This window comes from Stegastes partitus, unplaced genomic scaffold, assembly GCF_000690725.1.
Source record: "Stegastes partitus isolate 25-593 unplaced genomic scaffold, Stegastes_partitus-1.0.2 Scaffold709, whole genome shotgun sequence".
In the NCBI taxonomy this organism is placed as follows: domain Eukaryota; kingdom Metazoa; phylum Chordata; class Actinopteri; family Pomacentridae; genus Stegastes; species Stegastes partitus.
Genome location: NW_007578440.1, coordinates 106402 through 128976, shown reverse-complemented (window position 1 = coordinate 128976; position 22575 = coordinate 106402). Strand labels below are relative to the sequence as shown.

Genomic DNA, 22575 nt, shown 5'->3' with positions numbered 1-22575 from the left:
AGTCTATGGGAGCCAGGGCTTTTTGGAGCCAGCAGCTGGCGGATATAGTGATACTGCAGGTTCTTGACACTTCCGGGTTGGCTTCATTTTTCAGATATTCATCATTATTTGGATCTGTGCTGTTCAGACTGTCATGAAAAGACTAGATACGGGTCACTTTAGCCTGCTGTCTGAACATATTTACTTTTCATGTCAACCGATGGGCCCGTGCACTGCACACCGGTCAATTAGGCGTTAAATCCAGCATTGCGTAGTGTTCTAACAATACACTAGTTATTATAACAACTATAAACAATAAATATTAACAACAAATGACCCTTCAAGCATCAAGCCCTCCTTGTATCTCGACCTCCATCTTGACAATCCGACAGCCTTGCTATCTGACATAAAAGAAGGTTTTACATTTAGTGTCACGACTGTATGTGATGAAGTACATCGGCAGCTTCTTTGAATCACATCTGACGCGTCTCTCTAAGTGCCTCTCAACAACTGGCGGCATGGTGAGTTTGTTTTTCCACTGCTGTGTGGCAACGTGTGTGCACAGGCATGTAGCTGTTTATGTGCATACATACATGTCCGCATACAACACTGTATAAATGTTTAAAACAGGCAAAGTAAGAGTGCCTTCAAGAATAACACAAAGTGCAACAGAAAAATAAACTAAATCGCGTCAGTGTTTGGTGACATTTTGTCTTTTTGAAGGAATTCTCTTTGGTACATGCACAGTTTTTCAAGGTACCTGGCGGGTAGTTTTTTGTGTTTACATTCTTCTGTCTAGACTGGCTCAATTGCTTTTGTCTTTGATGCAACACTGACACAATTATGTTGAGATCTGGGCTCTGTGGGGCTCACGGCATCAGCCGCAGCACTCCTTGTTCTTCTTGTTGCTGAAGATATATGGTTATTTATGATTCTGGATGTAGGTTTTGGGTTGCTATAGGTGTGCAGAATAAATTTACGACTGATCAGACGCTTCTCTGACGGCACTGGGGCGATGGAGAAGAATCTGAAATGCCTAAAGCTTTCGTACGACGCTGTTTGTATGTGTTAGGACGAGCACCACAATGTGACACATTTGTCATTTTTATTTCATTCGCTCCTCTGTGAGTTCATCTTTGCTGAGGCTGCCTTTCCTTAATGGAGACAGAGGTTGCTGTTATGTAGACTCCCTTCATGTTATTAGGACAACACACGTGATGCATTTATGTGCAGACGAGTGATTATATCAGTGAACTCACATTATCTCTGGAGATAACTACAATTGATGACCGTACGTGAACAATTGTGATCAAACCGTGGAGCTGTGAGGATATATGCAGAGCAGCCACAAGAGGAATCAATGTTTAGGTTCCCATTGTGTCTCCAAACAGCTCATGGATGTTTCATGGCAGGGGTGTCCAATCCTGGTCCTCGAGGTCCACAATCCTGCATGTTCTAGATGTTTCCCTCTTCCAACACACCTGATTCACATGATCAGCTCATCATCAAGCCTGATAACGATCCTGATCATTTGAATCAGGTGTGTTGGAAGAGGGGAACGTCTAGAACATGCAGGATTGTGGCCCTCAAGGACCAGGATTGCCCACCCCTGTCTTATGGTGTCTGCCAGCAGGACGTTAGCAGCTCATCCTTTGGCTCCTGTGTACATGTCAAAGTAACGCTCACATGAATGCCTGGATCTGTTGCATCATAATGACTTAATCAAAGTTATATGCCTGTTAGTGGTTTTAATGTTGTGGCTGACCAGTGTGTGCGTGGGTCAAGCATAGACTAGCTTAGCTACAAAATAATGCTCATATGAAAGAATGTGCAGATCAAGTGATGTAGGTGAAATGTAGTAGTTTTATCTGCAGTCGTCCTCAAATGTATTCACACCCTTCCATTAAAGAAAAGGCAAAATTCACAATAGTCACTCAAATAACTAGAAACTGAAAAAATGATAATAATAATAAATAAAAATTTGCTAAATTATAATTTAGTGAAATAGCACATTGCTTTGAATTGTGGTTGAAAAGAATAATTAAAAAAAAAAAAAACTATCCAGGACAAATTGGAGCACTTTGCTGATGAGCAGTGAAATCAAAATACCTGTCAACAGGTGCAGAAGTTACAGAAAACATTTGATTGCAGTGATTGGCTCAAAGGGTTGTTTAACAAATTATTAATTTATGGGTCCCATCACGCTTGTTTGTTTTTAATATTTCTGTTGAGCCACAATTCAAAAGCAATGTCATGATTTTCATGAAATTTTTATTTATTATTACTTTGGTCAATTTCAGCTTATTTCAGTAACAGCTGTTTTTTTTCCTCTTTAATAGGAGGGTATGAATGCGTTAGAGGATTATTATGTTGCCTCTTCACTGTGAACTTGAGGGTTCTTGCAGCTACCACCTGAGCAACCTGCCAAGTGTAAAGCTGGTACTAAAAAATGGATTTCACAACATTAGGGACACGTATTGCACATTGAGCGACTTTTCCCGAGCCATAATTGTGCTTCCATCTGGAAATAGTTCCCTGCATGTGTCACCAACGCATCTACACATCCACGTCCTCAACAGCGAGCTCAATCGTAGCTCCCAACGATGTGATTGACTGGCAGTTCTATGTTAGTGGGTTATGACTTCCTAAAGCAGTTAACTCAGTGGTTTCAGACGGGCTGTCACCAGGGAAGCCGTATTACATACAAAAAGGTCTTTAAAACAACAAACAAAATAGACTTCATGCTGCATGACGTGCTTTTAGATACAGAAGCAGGCAGTCTAGTTCTGATTCACAAAGTGCACAAGGTACAGTTTATTTATCTTCACAATAAGCTGTCCATTTTTACACCACTGTGTGTTAAATATGTCTGATGATGCAACAGCACATTTTAAAACAAAAGAAAAGCGATGATGCTCATGGTTTTCGTTAGAATTTTTTTTTTTTTTCCCTTTGCTGCTTGTTAAGTCTTTGCGATGCACGATACAGAGTCCTGGCGCTCCTTTCCGACCCTGGAAATTAAGATTTGATTGAAAATAAAGAAAAACTTTTTCCTAACCACTGCACCACCCCCCTCCTCAGCTGTGTGGTTGTTTTTACAGTATTTGATGTATTTTTGCTGACATGGTGCTTTTTATGGGAGCAGTGTTTTCACCTACTGCTGTGTGCATGATTTAAATTGCTCCTTCGGGCGATGTAACCTGCCATTATAATATTCCCCAAAAATGTTATTGTTCTTCCTGCATAGCAATGACAAGAAGAACACATCAAGGCTGTGCGATGGATAACCTGTGGGCTGTGAGTGAATGAATGAATGAATGAATGAATGAATGAATGAATGAGGGCTGCAGGGTGGCGCAGTTGGTTAGCACTGTCGCCTCGCAGCAAGAAGGTCGCCGGTTCGCGTCTCGGTGGGGGCACCGGAATCTTTCTGCGGAGTCTCCATGTTCTCCCCGTGCAGTGTGGGTTCTCTCCGGGTTCTCCAGCTTCCTCCCACACAGTCCAAGAACATGTTGAGGGTAATTGGTGATTCTAAATTGTCCGTAGGTGTGAATGTGAGTGTGCTTGGTTGTCTGTCTCTAAGTGTAGCCCTGTGATAGACTGGTGACCTGTCCAGGGTGTCCCCTGCCTTCACCCTGAGTCGGCTGGGATAGACTCCAGCCCCCCATGACCCTAGTGAGGATTAAGTGGTGTATAGATGATGGATGAATGAATGAATGAATGAATGAATGAAAGCCAGTGAGTCAGAGTAGCCACACTCATATGTGAATGAAACTTGGCAAACGATCTAATGTAATATGAACAGACTGGGTCACTACTGTGGAGGAGGATTTCGTCCCACTTGCCAATCTTTTCCAGGCCTTGCCGTGTGTGTGTGTGTGTGTGTGTGCGGCGTACACACAAGCCTGCGCGATGAATGGAAAACGCAAAACAGACCTGCCTACTATTAAGTGGTTTCTACTAAAAGTAAGAGGTAATGATTGCACAGATGGTTGAAATAAAATTATCCACACTCATGTCTTTCCGTCCACGGAGGCTTTTCCGCAGTATTTTGTTCAAGCTGGGAAGATGACAGGGAGTTTTTTGACTAAGTCAGGAAGAAAGAGAATCACGGTATCTAAAGAAGGAGACATGAAAGAGGGGCAGAGATTAAAGTTTGGATCTTTTTTTTTTTTTTTCATATTGCCAAAAAGACAAAATCAGGGCAATTTTGGAAATGTTTTTAAGCTTCTGCTATAAAATGTGAGCCTGTCTTACCTATTTAATTAAAACATGGGTGTACATTAAGCTCTGGCAGTTCACTTTAATAAGTCACGTCACTATCACAGCTTCATAGACCAACTCATATTCATGTAGTAGAGTTTAAAGATTTGCTGAAATAGGATTCTTTTGACTTCCGTTTTAATTGTAGATATTATCGATACACACTATTGATATGTGATGGTTTCTTTGTCAGTTTAATGGCAAATTATTGGTCTCGCAAGTAACGCAGATTGTGTGCAGTCGCGCCAGTTCTGCACAGAGCTTTGGCTTTGAAATCTGATGTATGACAGACTGTCATCTTTCTGATTATTCTCAGAATATTTAGTCGATTGTCAGCGTGTCAGGATGAAAATGAATGCTTTTTCGGTCTTTGAACAAGTGTGCAATTGTGTGTGTTTGTTAAAGAGAGAGAGAGATAGCAGGAGGGAGGAAATATTAAGAGTTTATTAAGAGAAGACCAAAGCAGATAAATCATTATAAAGCCTTAATTTGCCAGACCTCTGTTGAGCAGGCAATAAAAAACACACATCAGATCCAGCTGATCACTGACAAAAACCATCCCCGAGCCTCTTCAAGGCATTATCCGAGGTATTATGCGGGACACACAAGCGGCACTCGCACACGCTCACAAACACAACCTCGGTGCTCTTCCCACTCGTGTGTACATTGGCTGCCGGAGCTGTCTTTGTATCGCATCACCATAACAACTGCCTCACTGAACATCTGAGAAGAGAAAAAAAAAGGAAAAAAAAGCCAAAGTGAATTTCTCTCACTCAGTTTGACTTGGAGATGGCGAGAGTAGCAGTCGGCAGCTTCTCGCAGCATGTCAGCGTGGTGTGTGAACGCCAAGCGGGCTTGTAGAGGCGAGCGGACTGGAGATGACTTGGTGTGAAGAGAAAAGGCGTGTGTGATGTGAGATTCGGAAGGCGCCGTAAGAGTGTGACTTCTCAGAGCGAGGGATATACAGCGTACGATGCCGCACATGGTGAGTGCCAAACGGCTGCTGCTGCTGCTTTTCCGTCCTCGGTCTTGCACGTGAGTGTTTGTGTGCATTTTACCGTTTGCGTGCCTTAATTAAGTTGTATGATATGTAGTATGCAGGGTCTGGAGGCTTTTGCACATGTGGATGTTATGCAACGACTACGGCTGAGAAACCTTGAGAGAGAATGCAAGAGTAATGAAAGTTCTCTGTGAATCTCATTTGGGATGCTGCAGATATTGTGTAATTGCATCCCGGAGATACATTTTGGGGCTAATTGGCTGTCGTGTATATATTCATTGACGTTTTATGTCCTAATATTAAAATATAGCGTAGTAGAATCCTTCCAGTAGCTCCTCTCTGTCTTCTGTATACAGTGCGTATTAATTAGATTCATCCTGGGCTATAGTGTAGCGTCTCAGATAGTCGACTCTTGATTGTTGCCCTGATTCTTCAGACTGTTTTAATCTGCTTTGGAGTGTTAGTGGTGCTTTTTTTTTTTTTTGGCGCACAGCTTCATTTTTCACTTTATACTCTGCAGGCTTACACCCGCTTTAGTAGAGGTGATGAATATTTTTAATCATAAGTCACAAAGGAAATTAAGAGTATTTGTGTGTGTGTGTGTATGTGTGTGTGTGTATCAGTGTGGGTAGGATATGCATTGGGTTTGTGCATGTGTCTGTGCTCGTTTCATAAAACAAGCACAGTGACATGTTTTATTTAAACATCAATGTTGGACCCAGTGATGTGTAAGTGTTGCTCTCAGGGACTGTGCAATATTATAACCATTACATTTGAACTTAAAATATGACGTAAGCCTCAGGATCTTATTTCCTGGGCGCTAATCTCCAAAGGAAAGGTCTTTGTTTCAGTCACTTTACAGCCCTTTCCCTGCTTTTTTTTTTGGTCCGCCCTATATTTAGCCTATACATCGCCCTGCACATGGTCCATTTGCTTGGCATGACAGTACAGAAATAAAACCTTCAAACACAGAAGGAGAGAGCAGCGACTTTAGCTTTCATCTCTTGACTGCATTATTAAACATCCCTATCCACATAAGTCTGACATCACCCAATCACAGCTGTCTCTTCCTCTACTTCCCCCTTCTCCCCGTTCCCTTGTCTCCCTCCATTAGGCAAACCTGAAGAAGTTTATGGAGTTTGCGCAGCAGAGGAACATCGAAAAGGTCTCAAGGTTCCTGGAAAAAGGTCTGGACCCTAACTTCCACGATCCAGACTCAGGAGGTGAGCAAATCCGTGCTAAGAAACATCCCATCTCTGTTCCATGCTGGTTAATTTATTGTCTTTTTCCAACCTTGACTTGTCTTTTCTTTTGTACTTTCTCTCACTTTCCTTCTGTCTTCACCGCAAATGACCATGTATGGATTTTCTGAAATAAGCCTTCTGCATGTTGGGTAAAGCTGGATTATTCTCTTTGCTAATCTCCTCATGTATATGCAAATGTTTGTCCAGCCATAAAGGAGATTTCTCTGCTGGGTGACCTGTAGTCTGGCAGATGAGCTGCGAAGCGAGGGGAGCATGAGAATAGTTTGGTTTAACACCGACAGGAAGCAGCCACTTAGGCAGGACGGAGGGCGACAATCACAGCAGCGAAGGCAGTCATCCAAATGCAGAGTCACTGTAAAATGCAAACCTGCGGATTTAATAACTGTAATGTGCAATTTCGTCGATTATTTTACAGCTTCAAATGTCAGACGTTCATTTTCTGAGAAGACGGTGCCATTTGAAACACGCTGATTTTTGATATCGTTTGCTTGCGTATCCTTGGGCTTCACAGAATGTCCTCTCACGCTGGCGGCACAGCTGGAGGGATGTGCGGAGCTCATCAAGGTGCTGAAGAGTGGAGGGGCGCATCTGGACTTCAGAACAAAAGATGGCATCACTGCCCTCCACAAGGCCGTGCGCAGCAAAAACCATACAGCTCTTATAGTGAGTAGAACACACGCGAGCTGACTCATCTCTTTCATTTCCTTTTGCTCAACGATTTCCCCGCTCGCAAAGTTTCCCCTCTGGAAAAGGAGAGGTTGACGGCTGGTAATCTCTGGCAGCAGGTGCTTGAGCAACTGAGTACAGAGGGTGCTTGAGCAATTACTAAATATGTGAGGCTTAACGTGCCCTCTTTGAATGGGCTGGCATAACCGCCGAATGGCCTTGTAACGTGTGTGGTTCGAGGAGGCTTGTAACCTAAATGAAAGGGTTTATGTGAGTCATTTAATTGATTCCCTGTTGAGCCAGAACTGTTGAAATTGGAATTTGTTATTTCTGCTCGGTTTCGTCATTGTCATCATCCAAATATTCAATGTCACCGGACCGTTAAACATACATAAGCTGTTGTCGCTGCCGATGTAGTGAGTCCAGTAAAGGTCACTCTCCTGTAATTTCCTCGAATAATCAAATCATGTACAATATTGCGAACGTGGCCTTATAGCACGGAGGGGCTCTAAACTTACATTCGTCGGTTTCATCAGTGCCGCCACTTTGCTTTGTTGAGGTTTATGGATTTTTTCTTTCTCGAGACAGCTTTTGTGATGTTTGGTGTTGATGCAGGTCTCTTTGACCTTCGCATACAAATTCACACTTCACCCTTCAAAAGATGATAAATACAGCCTGAGACTGAACATCATAAAACTTGCTTCTCTGCCCACCAGACGCTGTTGGACTTGGGTGCGTCTCCTGACTATAAGGACAGCAGGGGGCTAACTCCTCTCTACCACAGTTCGATGGTAGGAGGAGACCCCTACTGCTGCGAGCTGCTGCTGCACGATCACGCACAGGTCGGCTGTGTGGATGAGAACGGCTGGCAGGAGATACATCAGGTAATACGCAGTGACACACTCACTCACACCGTGCATCTTCCTGCCTCTCTTAGTTGACAGTTGTTGACAGAATGCATTCCCTAGCCCCTTACCCTGACAGAACCATCTACATTTCAAACCTTTACCCAACTTTAATTTAAGTACAGCGCTAACCATAACCTGAAAATCAAGTCTTTACCCTCAAATCACCTTTTGAAATTGCGAAAGCGTCCTCACTATGATTTCTGTGAGCTGCCTTGCTGAGCGATAGCCGGCCGGTCAGTGTGTGCAGCGCTCCGCTCTCTGCAGGTGAAGTCAACTGCTAATTTATTTTCCTCTAACAAGCACACTGCAGCTTTCATAGTGACAAACTGAGGCATGTCTTCAAACATAAGTGCTCTTGAACAGTCGTCCACAGAGTGTCCACAAAGCACAATACGGCATTATTTCACTACAAACTACAATTAGGGCAACGTTTTGCACATTCGACTTGGTAAAACATCTTAACCAATATGACAACTTCTTCAAAGAGTTGAGAAAGCTGCAGGTTAGCAGACGTTATGGATAGCGTGCGTGTTTCAGTGAGCGTTATTCTGCAGCTAGCAAACCTTTTTCACTATCAGAGTTTAACGAGGTAGTTAAGGACAATGTGGCAAACACCACACTGATAATGCAATATTTTACTCCTGTTGTGGTATAGATCTTTTTTTTTATCCTCCACTGCCCTGCATTAACATTACATTACTGCAGCTGTTTTCTTTGCAATTATTCAAAAAACACATTTTAGAATCCATCTCGTGTAGTCTAATGGTACACTACCTTTCCTGATGTTTGAGGTTTTTCTGTTTCAGTGTCAGTGTTGGTCTATTTTGACAGATACCATATTGAAGTCATATTTTTGATATGACTACGATGGTTTCTGACTAAAATTGTTCCACACATTGAGTCTGTAAATGGGAATAAACAGCTCAGACTGATCCACAAACCACTATGGTGTCCTGTGCACGTTTGCACTCTTGCACAGGTGGAGGGGGAGTGGAGATGGGAGGAAAAGGGGCATTAGGAGCAAGACAGAAGGCATAATGTTCAGGTTCTCTATTCAGACACGTAGAGTGTGGTTCTTATTACCTGACAGTTTCGGTGACAATGCTCAAAAGACCCGACCGCCCCGCCAGGCGCGCCGCACTCCCCCGCCGGTTACTTTTTCTGGAGCAGGGTCTGTTGGGCTCGCCACGACACACCATTTCGGTGTGGGTGTGGCTTGCCCGGCGGATCTGGCGGCTCTGCTGGGCGTGCCGCAGGTGCCGGCTGTCAAAATCTGCCGGCTGACACGTCACTCGCTGTCAGTGTCATGTCTGAAGAAGGTGAGCGTTGTCGCCGAAACTGTCAGGTAATTAGAACCACACTCTACATGTCTGAATAGAGAACCTGAACATTATATTATCACTAAGAAGACATGAAATGTTTTCGAGCTAAGACAGAAGGCAAATCTGGCACATGCTGCCTTTCTAAATGTGCCAACTAGCTAAATGTCTTTAACCCTAAAACAAAGTCTTAATCCTCAAACCGCCCTATGCAGGGGTGTGAGAAAGTTAGGACCGGCCTAAAGGTGCTCACGTTCCCAAAATGTCCTCACTCCAGCTGCTCAAAAGTCAAACTTATACAGAGACTTGGACACTCACATGCATACACAAAGATAATAACAGTGATGAGTTGTGTGCAGAATACAAATACAGGTACAGGGTAAAAAGTCTTGCCTGGTTTCATTGAATAGATTTTTTTTTTTCTCTCACTTTGAGGATTTCTTTTGTGCTCGCTGAACCCCTTTGGGGAGGTCATGTACTTACTGGAAGTCCAGGGTGGGAGGAAAATAATTTTCCTGTCCAAAAAAAATTGACCATTTTGGCAGATTTTTCAATCAGCTGAACTTTGAAGCATACTCTTGGAAAAAAAAACATATAAATATAACATGTGCTTTTTTAATTAATGCGGGTTGGCTTCTCCAATGAATTTTGTATGTGGAAAACTAGTCCTGATAAAGGGCCACTGTCACAGCCTCTCACAACGTCTCTTGTGTCAAACACTGAATAACTGAAGTAATTAAACTGGGTACAAGATCAAAAAGGCGTAGGATCTGTACATCGGTGGTTGAAGCAAGCTTGTCCAGCCACCTGCATAGATCACATTTTGGCAGAAGAGGTTTAAGTCTGCACTAAAGGGAAATCAGCAGCATCAAAATGAGCTGAGAACAGAAAAAGAATAACAGACATTTTGTTTCTGAAATGCTCAGGAATAACAGGAAAATGCACAGACCTGATCTTAAACAAGGTAATACAGATTCACTGCCTTTACTGTATGTGGACTAATCAAGCTTGCAGTCGTGCATGGCCAACCTCCATTATGAGCCAGGAAGAAGCCTCCAGGCATTTTCACCTCTCCCCCACACTTCAGTCCACACTTCAGCTGCACATTTACTGTTTTATAGAACAGAGAACTCCACAGTAGAGTTAAGATATGGGGGTAACGCTACACATTTTCTGTCTCCGGAGACATTTGTAGTGTTGACCTCAGCTGTTCACATGAAAAGTGCAACAGATAGTAAAAAAAAAAACAAAAGGATGCAATACGTGACTCCTCTGTCACCGATGGAGGTGTGAAGTGGGTGTAAATGTCAGACAGCATATAACGTAGCAAGAGGATGAAGATGAACATCCTGAGGTTTAATTACAACGTCTGCACTTGTGTGGACAATTTAGCACAGATCAACCCCAAAAGTGATCCTCCATCTTTAAAAAAAAAAAAAAGTCTATACTTCCTGCTAATCAGTTCGTATTTTCAATCAAGACTCATGGAAATTTTTTTATTTTTGCATTTATTGGGGTCAGTCCTTATATAAGCACATCAACCCCTCTTCCTCCTATTCAAGATAATCCGTCTGGCGTTGTGCAGAAAAGTATTTCAGAATACATGGTGCGCTAAGTGATCATATTTGTGTCCCTTCCTCCTGAAGCTGTCCACGGCGCTGATAGTTTTTTAATGACAGACGCACGGCTTCCGAAACACTCATAAACAAAACATAAGCTCAGTGAGTCTGATCACGGGCACGTAGACAAAGCAGAGGAATGCTTTTGTAAAAAAAGTAATGTGCTTTGCTTTATTTTGCAAGCGCCAGTATAAAAGCAAGAAAGTGTAAAATTGACAACCTGAAGTGCGTTAACACATTTCAGAATGGCAGCGCTATTCCTTTGGGGAGTGTGTGTGTGTGGATTGTTGGAAGTTTGTTCAATTTCCACTTTGCCCTTCTTTGTTCTGCACAACCTCAGACGACAGCCCTCAGGTATCAGAGCTGTGAGAGGAATCCGCCGTGCCGAGATCTCACGCCGGAGACTTTCATGCAGCAGCCGAATGACACAGAAGCCCTTTTAACGCAACCCGTATTCACAATTTAGCTCGCATTTACATATTTATCTGATTCCGTCGTTGCACGTATTGTATATTGATTCAGTCGTGGCTCATAAACACTACCTGTTAACCAGCAATTTACAAAGCCGCTGTTTCGCTCTGGACAGAGGTGTGAAACAGACAGAAAAATACGCTTTTGCAAATTTTTCCCACCCTAATGCGGACACGCTCTCAGCGTGGCAATTTAAATTGTGGCAGCTGGAAGACCTGATAGAATGACCCACCGATGGCCAATTAAGTGCAAACAAAAGTACTTCATCCCTTTTGTTTATGTAACTCCTCTGGATATCACACAAGCCCAGACATCATTAACATTGTTTTGTAAATGGTCGATGAAATTTATCTGCACACAATACTTTTTTACTGCTTTGCAGATTGTCATGATTTAAAACGTCTGGCTCCATAAATGATGCACCTCAATCTGCTTTATTATTGCCAGACGTGTCCAAATTGTGGTCGATTTGGATGAAGATGTCAATACAATTTTGTTATATTTAGAAAAAAATAAACATTGCGGCTGGTTCTGCTCATCCTCTCCGTATACGAGGTGTGGCAGAAAAGTGTCAGGACTGGTGTCACAAAAGATATATTTCAAATCCAAGTTTTCCCCTTCGAAGTAATCCCCTTGGAGTCTAACACACTTTCCCAGCCTTCTCTGACACGTCGCCATGCACTCCTGGAAGGATTCTTCCTCCACAGCTCCGTCATCAAAGCCATCTTGAGTTGTCCACGTCTTCAAAACGGGTCCCCTTGATGACCCCCTTGAGCTTGGGGAAGAGGAAGAAATCCCACGGAGCCAGGTGGGGTGAGTAGGGAGGTTGCTCCAGCACAAAGATGTTCTTCTCAGCCAGGAACTGTCGGATACTCAGGGTGTTGTGAGCAGGCGCGTTGTCATGGTGAAGCAGCCACGACTTGTCCTGCCACAACTCTCACCTCTTCTCGCGCACTGAACGAAGCAAACACAGCAGGATCTCTTTGTAGCAGTGCTGGTTGATGGTCTGAAGGGGAGAACTCGTAGTTTGTAGTTTGTGTTTGAAATCTATCTTTTGCGACACCAGTCCTGGAACTTTTCTGAGACACCTCGTATAAAAAACCTGAATAAAGGCCGTACATCCTTTTCCATTCAACAGCAACATCACTTAACATAGCCTTATTTAAAACCAAGCTCTAAACACAATGAGGTTTTAAGTAAGATTTTCTCAGTTCTTCAGATGATCTAGCAAATGGCAACACATGAAGCTGTGTTTGTGTGATTTGTCAACACATTAAACTTTCTTCAGTTCAGCTGTGCTGCTGGACGGCTGCTTTGTCTCCAGTGGTTTTAACCTGTGAAACTAAATCTGTCACCTCACCTGTTTGCTGTGCAGAGAAGCATTTGGGTTAATACATTCTCTGTGTGTGTGTTTGTGTGTGTGTGTGTGTGGTCGCACATGTATTTGGGTTAATTCATACACTGTGCGACCACAATGGCGCATCAGAAAATTTTAATTCTTATTAATTTACCACTGCTGTGGCAACAGTGTAAGTCCTGCACAGGCTCTCCTGCAATTTGGAGATGGGTGTTAAATCTGCTGCTGGGCATATCGGTTTAATTCTGCATTAGTTTGGTCAGTGTGAAGCTGTGTCTGTATTCAAGGCCCAGTTTAAGCCCTGCATACAGCTATTAGTCAAGACAGGCTGCAGGTCTGAATGTGCACATATGTGGTTTCGCCATGAATAAACACTGTTTATTATTTCCCTCAGTTTTGCATCACACCTCAGGATGCTGAAAGAGGCCTATGTTTAGGACATGTTAACCAGCCATCTGTATTGTGTGTGTGTGTGTTAACCTGTGCTGTTTATTTCTTGGATTGCCAGCTGGTCATTTTCTCACAGTGGCCATGAAATACTGATATCCTGAAGAACTGGTTCTACTTGCATCTCCTTAGCGCCAACATACGTGCATTTTTTGCCCATTAGATTTCTTTCCAGTTTTTTTTTTGATTTGTCAGGTTGAGGAAAACAATGTAGAAGAAATTCCTATTCTCATGTAAATTCAGCACCGAATGTAACAGGTGGCAAAATATCCCTATACAGAGTTTAGCATAACAATTTAGCAGTACATGTTTTTGTAGCGCTTTACTATAAATATGATCTGTGTGGGCATTACACTCCTTCATACATATGATGACCAGAATAGCTGAGTTTTGGTGCTCTGGGTCAATGAAAATGTCCAGCTTCACTCGCCAGAACAGAATGCGCTGCAGCGTTCCCGTAGTAGTAATCTAATAGAAATGAGTGCTCCCCCTGGTGGATACATAAGGCACAGCCGGCTTCCACACATGGGGCACTTAGAAGATGGCTCTGGATGTTGCGATATCATCAGAGGGGGGATCTCGTACTAGCCAGGTGCAGAGCAGCAACCCATCCAGGAGCTGCCAAGAATCAGTCTTGGCCCAATAATGGACCAGCTGGCAGCTGACTACTACTGTGCATGAAGACATTTACACAAATACATACATATTTGCACACATTTTGAGTGATGAGGTATCCAGAACATAATCACCAACGCTGATAGATTTGCATGTGCTTCTACAATTAGTGGAGTGAAAGTCTGCAGAAAAGAGCAGCTTCAAAGTTCATCAACACCCCAAAAAGTTAATCTGGCTTTTTGTTGCTGCGGCTGTATTCAAACCCTGGCCTCCGCTGTCTGGAAGTCCAAGTGGTGGTGTCGGCCTGAGTTAAGCACAGAAATACTTTCTGGACTGACGAAGAGCAAACACAGCATATTGTATGCATTTTACACAAGGAGAGCCTCAAGGCATGCCCTGCTCTGTAAACATAATGGAGGCTAGTGCCTACATGGTGTTTTTGTTTGTGTCAGGGCTTTTTAGCTTATATCTGAGTAGTGACAGAAAGACACTGGAGGTCTGAAGGTTCTTGTACTGTAAATGGAACCAAACAGACAGCTGTGGGAGTCGTCACTTCTGTCGCTGACGCTGAATATGAATAAGTGCAGAAGAAATGCTGAACGGCAGTGACAGTTTTCTCTGATGATCGTGTGGTAATCAAGCGAATTCTTAAGTTAAAAAAAAAATGAAAATGTGGTGTATTTGAATCTGAAAAATTTTCTTGGGAACATTGTTTTTATCATCAATATATCTATGAACTCATTTGAAAAGAGTAGCAGGAGTAAAGAAAAACTAAAAAAAACAGCTCCTGCACTAACATTTCATGGTTCACATGTTCCCACTGACTGTCCCCTGAACTGCCTGTTTTTCTCTTTCCTCCAGTTAATTACGCAACATCAGCCCGGTGAGGTTCATCTGAAGGTCTTGCTTTTATTATTATTGTGAGGTAGTTATGAGAAATGTTCAGAATTGCTGTTTGTTTTTTTTCTGCGATGAGCTCAGAGCAACAACTTTGTATTCTTGGATAAGACACGAAATTAACAAGAAGCCTGAACGGAGCCCGTCAGGTGTTTGTGAACTAAAGTAGCTGTTGTGTTGTGGACGGCCCAGTGGTGACTCATGTACGCTTGTGAACAAAAGTTTACATACGTGTGTAAAGACTTGACTTTCCAGTGACTCCTATAACACCTGTGATAAAATGACTGAAACGTGTGTCACAAAACAATCCCGCACTTCGTTTTTTTCCATAGATCTACTCTAGGTCTTTTTGAAAAACAACAAAATCTGCTGGGATCAAGATCCGGAGGAAAATACAAGCTGTCACCTTCTGACATTTTTTTCAGGATGGTCAACACTCAACCATCCATCCATCCATAATCTATACACCGCTTAATCCTCACGAGGGTAACGGGGGGCTGGAGTCTATCCCAGCTGACTCAGGGTGAAGGCAGGGGACACCCTGGACAGGTCGCCAGTCTATCACAGGGCTACACTTAGAGACAGACAACCAAGCACACTCACATTCACACCAATTTAGAATCACCAATTAACCTCAACATGTTTTTGGACCTTGTGGGAGGAAGCCGGAGAACCCGGAGAGAACCCACGCTGCACGGGGAGAACATGCAAACTCCACGCAGAAAGATTCCGGCAACGCGAACCGGCAACCTTCTTGCTGCGAGGCAACAGTGCTACCAACTGCACCACCCTGCAGCCCAACATTCAACCAAGAATCACCAAAAAGCAGGTCTAAGCAATGAATTCGAAGCTGCTGACTTCCCGAATTAATCACCATCAAAATTTATGGACTGTGATGAAGAAACAAAACTGTCAGAAAGCAAATTTCGTTGAACTGCACCAACTCTGTCAAGAAACGTGATCAAAGATAGAACCACAAACTTTCCACAAGTGGACAGCAAAAAAAAAACCTAGCTGAGGTGAAAATAGCCAAAGGACATTTGACCAGTGCTGTATGAATGCTTTTGACCCAGCAGATTTCCTCATATTTCCACAAGACCTGTAATAAATCTGTGAAAAAAAAACTGTGATGAAGTGTTTCAATGATTCCACATGTAGGTTTAAAAGCTCTGTATTATAAAGACGGTGGACCTCAAGCAAGAACTGAACTGATTTGAACAAGCAATTTAAGATGGTTTGTGATTTTGTTCAGCAGACTTCTACATTTCAGTAGCTGATAGATAAATTCTGTCACTGTGACAGCTGCCTCGGGCTCTTTGTCAGGTCGCTGTCCAGCAGCATCTTCTGTTGCACCCAGTAGTGTAACATCACCCACTGTAAACTACAGGACTCCTTTGACTAATACGCCTCACAGTGTAGTCTCTTTGACCACCTGGCTTTAAAAAAAAAAAAAAGGCATCTACCTTCTCAGCAAAGCTTTCGTTCTTTGTCACAACACAGTGCTGCTCTGATGACACATCATTGACAGCAGTACTGTTGATGTCTATTTCCAACTAAGTGGTTTTCTAACGTGACTACTGACACTGATTGTGTTTTTGACTTCTGCAGGATTTGAAGCTCAGCAGTATAAAATTCTTCTTTTTGCTCTTTTACTCTTGTACATTTGTCAGATTTTTAACCGCATTTGACCAAACTAGATGGGGTGGGGGCTGCAAGGTGGCTCAGTGGTTAGCACCGTTGCCTCACAGCTAGAAGGTCGCCGGTTTGCATCCTAGTGAGGACACCCGGGAGCTTTCTGCCTGGAGTCTCCATGTTCTCCAGGTTCTCCAAAAACATGTTGAGGTTAATTGGTGATTCTAAATTGTCCGTAGGTGTGAATGTGAGTGTGCTTGGTTGTTTGTCTCTAAGTGTAGCCCTGTGATAGACTGGTGACCTGTCCAGGGTGTCTCCTGCCTTCACTCTAAGTCAGCTGGAATAGACTCCAGCCCCCCATGACCCAAGTGAGGATTAAGCGGTGTATAGATAATGGATGGATGGTTAGATTCTCAGTCATCCAAGTCATGCTAAGAGTTTCAGCAGAAGACAAGCAGACTTTTTTTGGTTCTTTAAGACGTTTCACCCAAAAGGCTTCTTCAGTTCAAAACAGAAAATCTTTCCAGTGTTACTTTGAAATTAACTGCTGTTGTTGATGCTGTTACAAGTTGTAGACCTGAAGAAGTCTCTTGGATGAAAGGTGAAAGAACCACAAAGAGACGCTTTAGAAACTCTTAGGATAAATTCATGATCTTCACCAAAGGGGGTGTCATATAATAAAAGAGTTATATGTAGAAACATCTTGTTATTTGGATCATTGAGAAGTTGACTTTTAAATATCACGTGTCCGAACTAGTGACAAAATTATGAAATTAAATTGTGTTTTCTGCGTGGAGTTTGCATGTTGCAGCGTGGGTTCTCTTTGGGTTCTCCAGCTTCCTCCCACAAGGTCCAAAAACATGCTGAGGTTAGTTGGTGATTCTAAATTGTCCGTAGGTGTGAATGTGAGTGTGCTTGGTTGTCTGTCCATAAGTGTGGCCCTGTGATAGACTGGCTGGGATAGACTCCAGCCCCCTCCCACGATCCTAGTGAGGATGTATAGATAATAGATGGGTAGATGGATGGATGGGATGGAAGAGGCAACCTTATATGCCAATGTTAGAGGAACTGACTGTGCTACTAAACAAGTCTCAAGAACATCCCTTCCATCAATTGGTGGCATCCATCAGCTTAACAAGCAATAACTGGCAATTCATGACAAGTTGGGAGACTTAAGTGGGTTTTGGTGAATCCAGCTTGGAACACTCAAACCTCACAAAGAGGAAGAATAATGTTCCTGAATGGTTGTTTTTGTTGTTCTTCACCGCTGCCATAGAAAGCATGTGCGTCCTTTTAACATGCGTCTTGAGTAAGGGGTTTAAATAAAAGGAGTGTAGGTTAGATGTTGAACCAGATCATGTTTCTTTGTTTATGCAGAGTAAATCCAATAGTCCTTCAGCCTTACACATTTTGATCCCATTTCATTCCTTTCACTCCCCTCCTTGTCTCTCCCCCCTTTTCTTTTTTTTTCTGTGTCCTTTCCAGCATTAGCATTCTTGTGGTATATATTGTGTACAATAGGATACACTGCAGAAGGGCTGATATCCAACAACAATCCCAGCATCATTTGTGCGCTGTCTCACCGCTGTCACACACTCTTAGCGAGACAGAACACGGGGAGTGAGAGAACAATTTCTGGGGGAGAGTTTGTGTGCTCCTTTGTCAATGACACGGGACAAAACCACAAAGTAGGACGGAAAAAAAAGAGAGAGAAGATAGAGATTAGATGAAAAGTTTATTGCTCCCAGTTATGTGAAACAAAGAAGCAGCAAAAAAAAAAAAAAAAAAAAAAGGCATAACTCTTGCCAGAATAACTTCACAGATTTACATTTCGCCTCAGGTGATACAAGCAAGATTTTCCTTTCCTTTTAGAGACAGTTAGCAGCATGGGTGAGGAGAATTTCACAAAAGGAAGTAGCCCAAGGAAAAGCTCGGGCTGAAGATTAGGTAGTTTTTAAAATTTCTAGGGTTTACATGTTCTGGAATTTGCAACACATCTTACGGGGGCCGCCGAGCACATCCGAGCTATTAAACTGTAACCCCAACTGTATTAAGTGGCAACGAGGTGGATTACATCACATTTGTTTGACCAGAGACGAAGAGACGAGCGCTTTTGGCAAAACAGGTCGAGCCAGAGGGCCAAAATCGAGATTATTTAGGCAACCTTTGTTCATTGTGATTGGTTGGATTACAGAAATACAATGTGCTGTTGACTAATCTTGACTTTCTATTTGCTTAAATCCAGCATTTGTCATTTCTTTAACACACCTTATTTCTCAACAAAGACGAGGTACCTGCTTTTCTCAGAGAGACAGCGCTTGCTTCCTTTTGACTTCATAAGTAAACAACATTTCCAAAAAAGACTAACTGCTTTACTCTCTTCTTTCAGGCATGCCGCTACGGTCACGTGCAGCATTTGGAGCATCTGCTGTTCTACGGAGCCGACATGAGTGCCCAGAATGCATCTGGAAACACCGCCCTGCATGTGTGTGCTCTCTACAACCAGGTATTATTTACAAGAACAACTTATTATGTGCTTGTGTGCTTGTGGGACTAGAGAGAGGTCATTCTTCTGTGGAATTACTTTCATACTGCATGGCTGTGCAGGGTTCAGTGCCAACACAGGAGGAAGTGTCGTATTCACTCAGCGGGGTTGGAGTTAGAGGTCACGCAGGTAAACGGCAATGTGACGGATTTACCTTCCGCACTGATGTCGTGACCTTTGTTCACTCTGAGAGTACGTTCGCTCCCTTATCCTTAATCACAGTGTGTTTTTAGAAACTTCAACGAAAGTATATATATTTTTTATTTTAAATCTATTCAGACCCTTTGTCCACTGATTTGCAGAAGCCACTTTGGCAGCGATTACACTTTTGAGTCTTTCTGGATAAGTCTCCAAAGGCTTTGCGCGCCAGGAGTTGGACAGTTTATCCCATTCTTCCTGAGAGATGCTGTCAAACTCTGTCATTTTGGAATGGAAGCACCCGTGAACTGCAATCTTCAGGTCTCTCCACAGATGTTCTACGGGTTAACGGCTGTGGTTTGTTGGGCCACTCGAGGACAGTCAGAAACCTGTCCAGTAGTCACTCCAGTGTTGACGATTTACCCATCAGCACAACAGCACTCATGTTGTTTCATGCTGCAGATTTTCCTCCAGGACCTCTCTATATTTGACTGCATTCATCCTCCCTTCAATTCTGACTTGTTTTCCTGTTCCTGCTGCTGAGAAGCACCCCCAAAGCAAGATGCTGCTTCCACTTTGCTTTAATTTAAGCACAGTAGTAACCAGGTGAGGAGCCTGGTGTTCGTCAGACACAGTCACTGGAGTTTTTGTCTCATCAGGTGAGAGAATCTTTTTTTCTAGCGCTCTCAGAGTCCTTTAAAAAATACTTCAAGTAGGCTGTCATGCCTGCTAATCAAAGAGGCTTCTGTCTGGCTACTCTACCATAGAGGCCTAATTGAGAGACTAATAGAGGACAGAAATCCTCTGCGGAGATGAGAGAACTTGTAGTTCTGTTGGAGTGACTGTGAGGTTGTTGGTCACCTACCTGATAAAGGTCTTCCCTCCTCATTTATTCAGTTTGGCCAGACTCTAGGAGGGGTCGTGGAGGTTCTAAACTTCTTTCATTTCACAATTATCAAGGCTATTGTGCTCCTGGCAACACTTTAAAAATGGTTTTATAAACTTGCCCTGAACTGTGCCTCACTACACTTGGGCTTTATAGCTTTGCTTTGTCATGACGCACATTTTGGACTGTGGAGCCGTTAATATTCATCTGTGTTTATCTCTATATATATGAGAATTATGTCTAATTACTTCAATAATTACAAAAAATTTGAATGTATAAGCGTTTTTCTGTGTTTGTTCTCTGAGTGTTGCAATACAGAACCTGGTGGGGATTTAATGTCCTATTAAAGGAGACCTCATGTTACTGTACAGGGTCTTTAGATTTGCAGAATATTCTCCACGTCATGCTCTGCCTCTTAGTGAGTGTATGTATGCACATCTGTATCCACCCTTGTGTGTATTTTAGTGGCAGCTTAAAGCGTCGCTATCCTCTCCCGCCACTGTATTTGGAATCCGTTGTGATAAAGGACTAAAAGATTGGTTTAAATGGGAATATGGCACTGAAATGGCCAAAGATTACTGATATGTCTCCCATATGGGTCATTAATGCAACTTGGAAGAAAGCAGAAAGCAGTTTTTTGTTCTAATTTACTATTTTTTGATGCTTTGTGTTCAACTATAACTGATTCCTGCGAGACTATCGGTGCTAGACTGTGACTGTGAGGAATTGTACGGGATAATTGTTGAGCGTCCTCATAAAGACAGTGAGCACACGCTAATGATCTGCTCTTGTTCTGTGTTTCAAGCAATTTTTTTCCCCAGCATGTCTTCAAAGATAAGGCTGTTGTTACTCTATTTTTTTTTCTTTTGGTTTCAATCAACAAACGTAATGAAAAGACCAAAACAAACTTGCTACTCAACCTATGCTTTCCAGCTTCGTCTGTTGCTCTCAACCCTAAGCCCATGTTGTTTTTACTAAAGATTTCATTGTTAAAGAAAAAAAAAAACATAAATATCTAGTTTTATTTTTGAAATAAAATTTGGTAAGACAATAGTTTTTAGCAAATCTTACTCAAGTAGGAAACAGTGCATTTGCTATGGAATATTTTCAGCTATTTACTACAGTCCCCATGTTCATAAGTCGTCCAGTGCAATTTCCTTAAAAGTCCACGGTTCAGTGAAATAATATATATGAGACTTTGGTTATGTAGAAAATTCTTGTTTACAAGATAAATACATGTATACATAATACAAAATGTATACATTTTGGTGGGATGTCTTGGCAATAAGAAGACCAAAGAAGATTACCAGCCTCATACTTGCAGTTATTTTTTGTACTTTGTACTTAAATCACAATGAACATGTTCCCCCTTAGAGGAATTGTGGGTGTACAGCTGCCAAACTTTGCAGATCCAAAGTGAGTTTCACATTTTGAGATGGTGGAGCAGACCATGTTTTGCTGGTATGATGAAATTATATGATTTTAGGTTCTTTTCTAGTTGTAGTAACAGCATCAAATACACAGGGGGGAAATGTCAAAGCTCCCATATTATACACCTTTTCAACAAGTTATTGTAAGTCCCACCTTTCCCCGGAATGTGGATTTCAAATTTCAGCTCAAAATACTTGAAATACTTACGAGTGAAACCGGCTGTTTCACTGTCTGTAACTTTAAATATGGTGAAAGTCCTTTTTTTTCTTTTTTGTGATTGTTAATAAGTTAAAAGTTCAAATTAAAGCTGTTGAGATATGAAGACATTTGTTTAATTCCCCAAGCCCCGCCTCCAGGTGCTATTGAACACCTAACTGACCAATAGCAGTCCAGATCAAACTGTGATTGACAGCTGGGTTCCTCCCAGCAGTGGTTTTCAGAGCAACACAGCCTGTTTAGAACATCTCTACAACTAAAGGTTATACAGTCATGAAGTAACAAAAATAAATCCATGAATGAAACGCTGGATTTTGTATGAGACGTACCCTTAAAATATAAATGAATGTATTTTTTATTAGGAGAAGTAAATCAGAACACTGGGGCATGAGGGCAACGGAAACCTAAAAATAGGGCTGCACTTATTTCACTCTTTTCGTAGTAATTTTTAGCCTGCATGTGAGATGTTTATGAAACATTGGGCATCATTTTATTCACATTTTGCCTCATTTAGATGCTCTAAATTCAAGTGAAGACAAACTTGTGCAAATATTTGTACATTAGCAGGAAATTGCACGACCCAGATGTGAAAGCTGTGCTGTGTTTATTCAATTGTGAAAAATATCTTGTCCCTAAAATCAGTTACTAATTATTTTAAACAATCTCTGTCTCAAATATTGATATAAAAACTGTAATCCTGGCCTCATAGTGCGACTCAAGTTGTGAAGTAGAAGGCTGATGTGCTGTTTGGCTTGAGGCTGCACGAAGAGAAGGATGTAACCGGACCGCTCTGGAGGAGGCTTTTCTGTTGCTTTCTTGGGAAATACAGAGTGCTGCTCAGTTTATGAACATTAAATGAGCACTTTTCCTCCTTTCTCTCTCTGTCTGTTTCTCTCTTTTTCTCTCATAAACAAGTGAAAA

The 22575-nt window shown here is 42.3% G+C and overlaps 1 protein-coding gene across 1 annotated transcript in view; it reads left to right on the top strand.

Annotated features, from left to right (window-relative positions):
• The window catches only part of shank3a (SH3 and multiple ankyrin repeat domains 3a), a 185339-nt gene that overhangs the window by 65164 nt on the left and 97600 nt on the right, over nt 1-22575 (top strand). Inside the window, exons 4-7 of the mRNA XM_008291012.1 lie at nt 6357-6465; nt 7019-7170; nt 7890-8057; nt 18828-18944. Of these exons, the coding sequence (XP_008289234.1) occupies nt 6357-6465; nt 7019-7170; nt 7890-8057; nt 18828-18944 (546 nt within the window). The remainder of the gene's footprint in view (nt 1-6356; nt 6466-7018; nt 7171-7889; nt 8058-18827; nt 18945-22575) is intronic.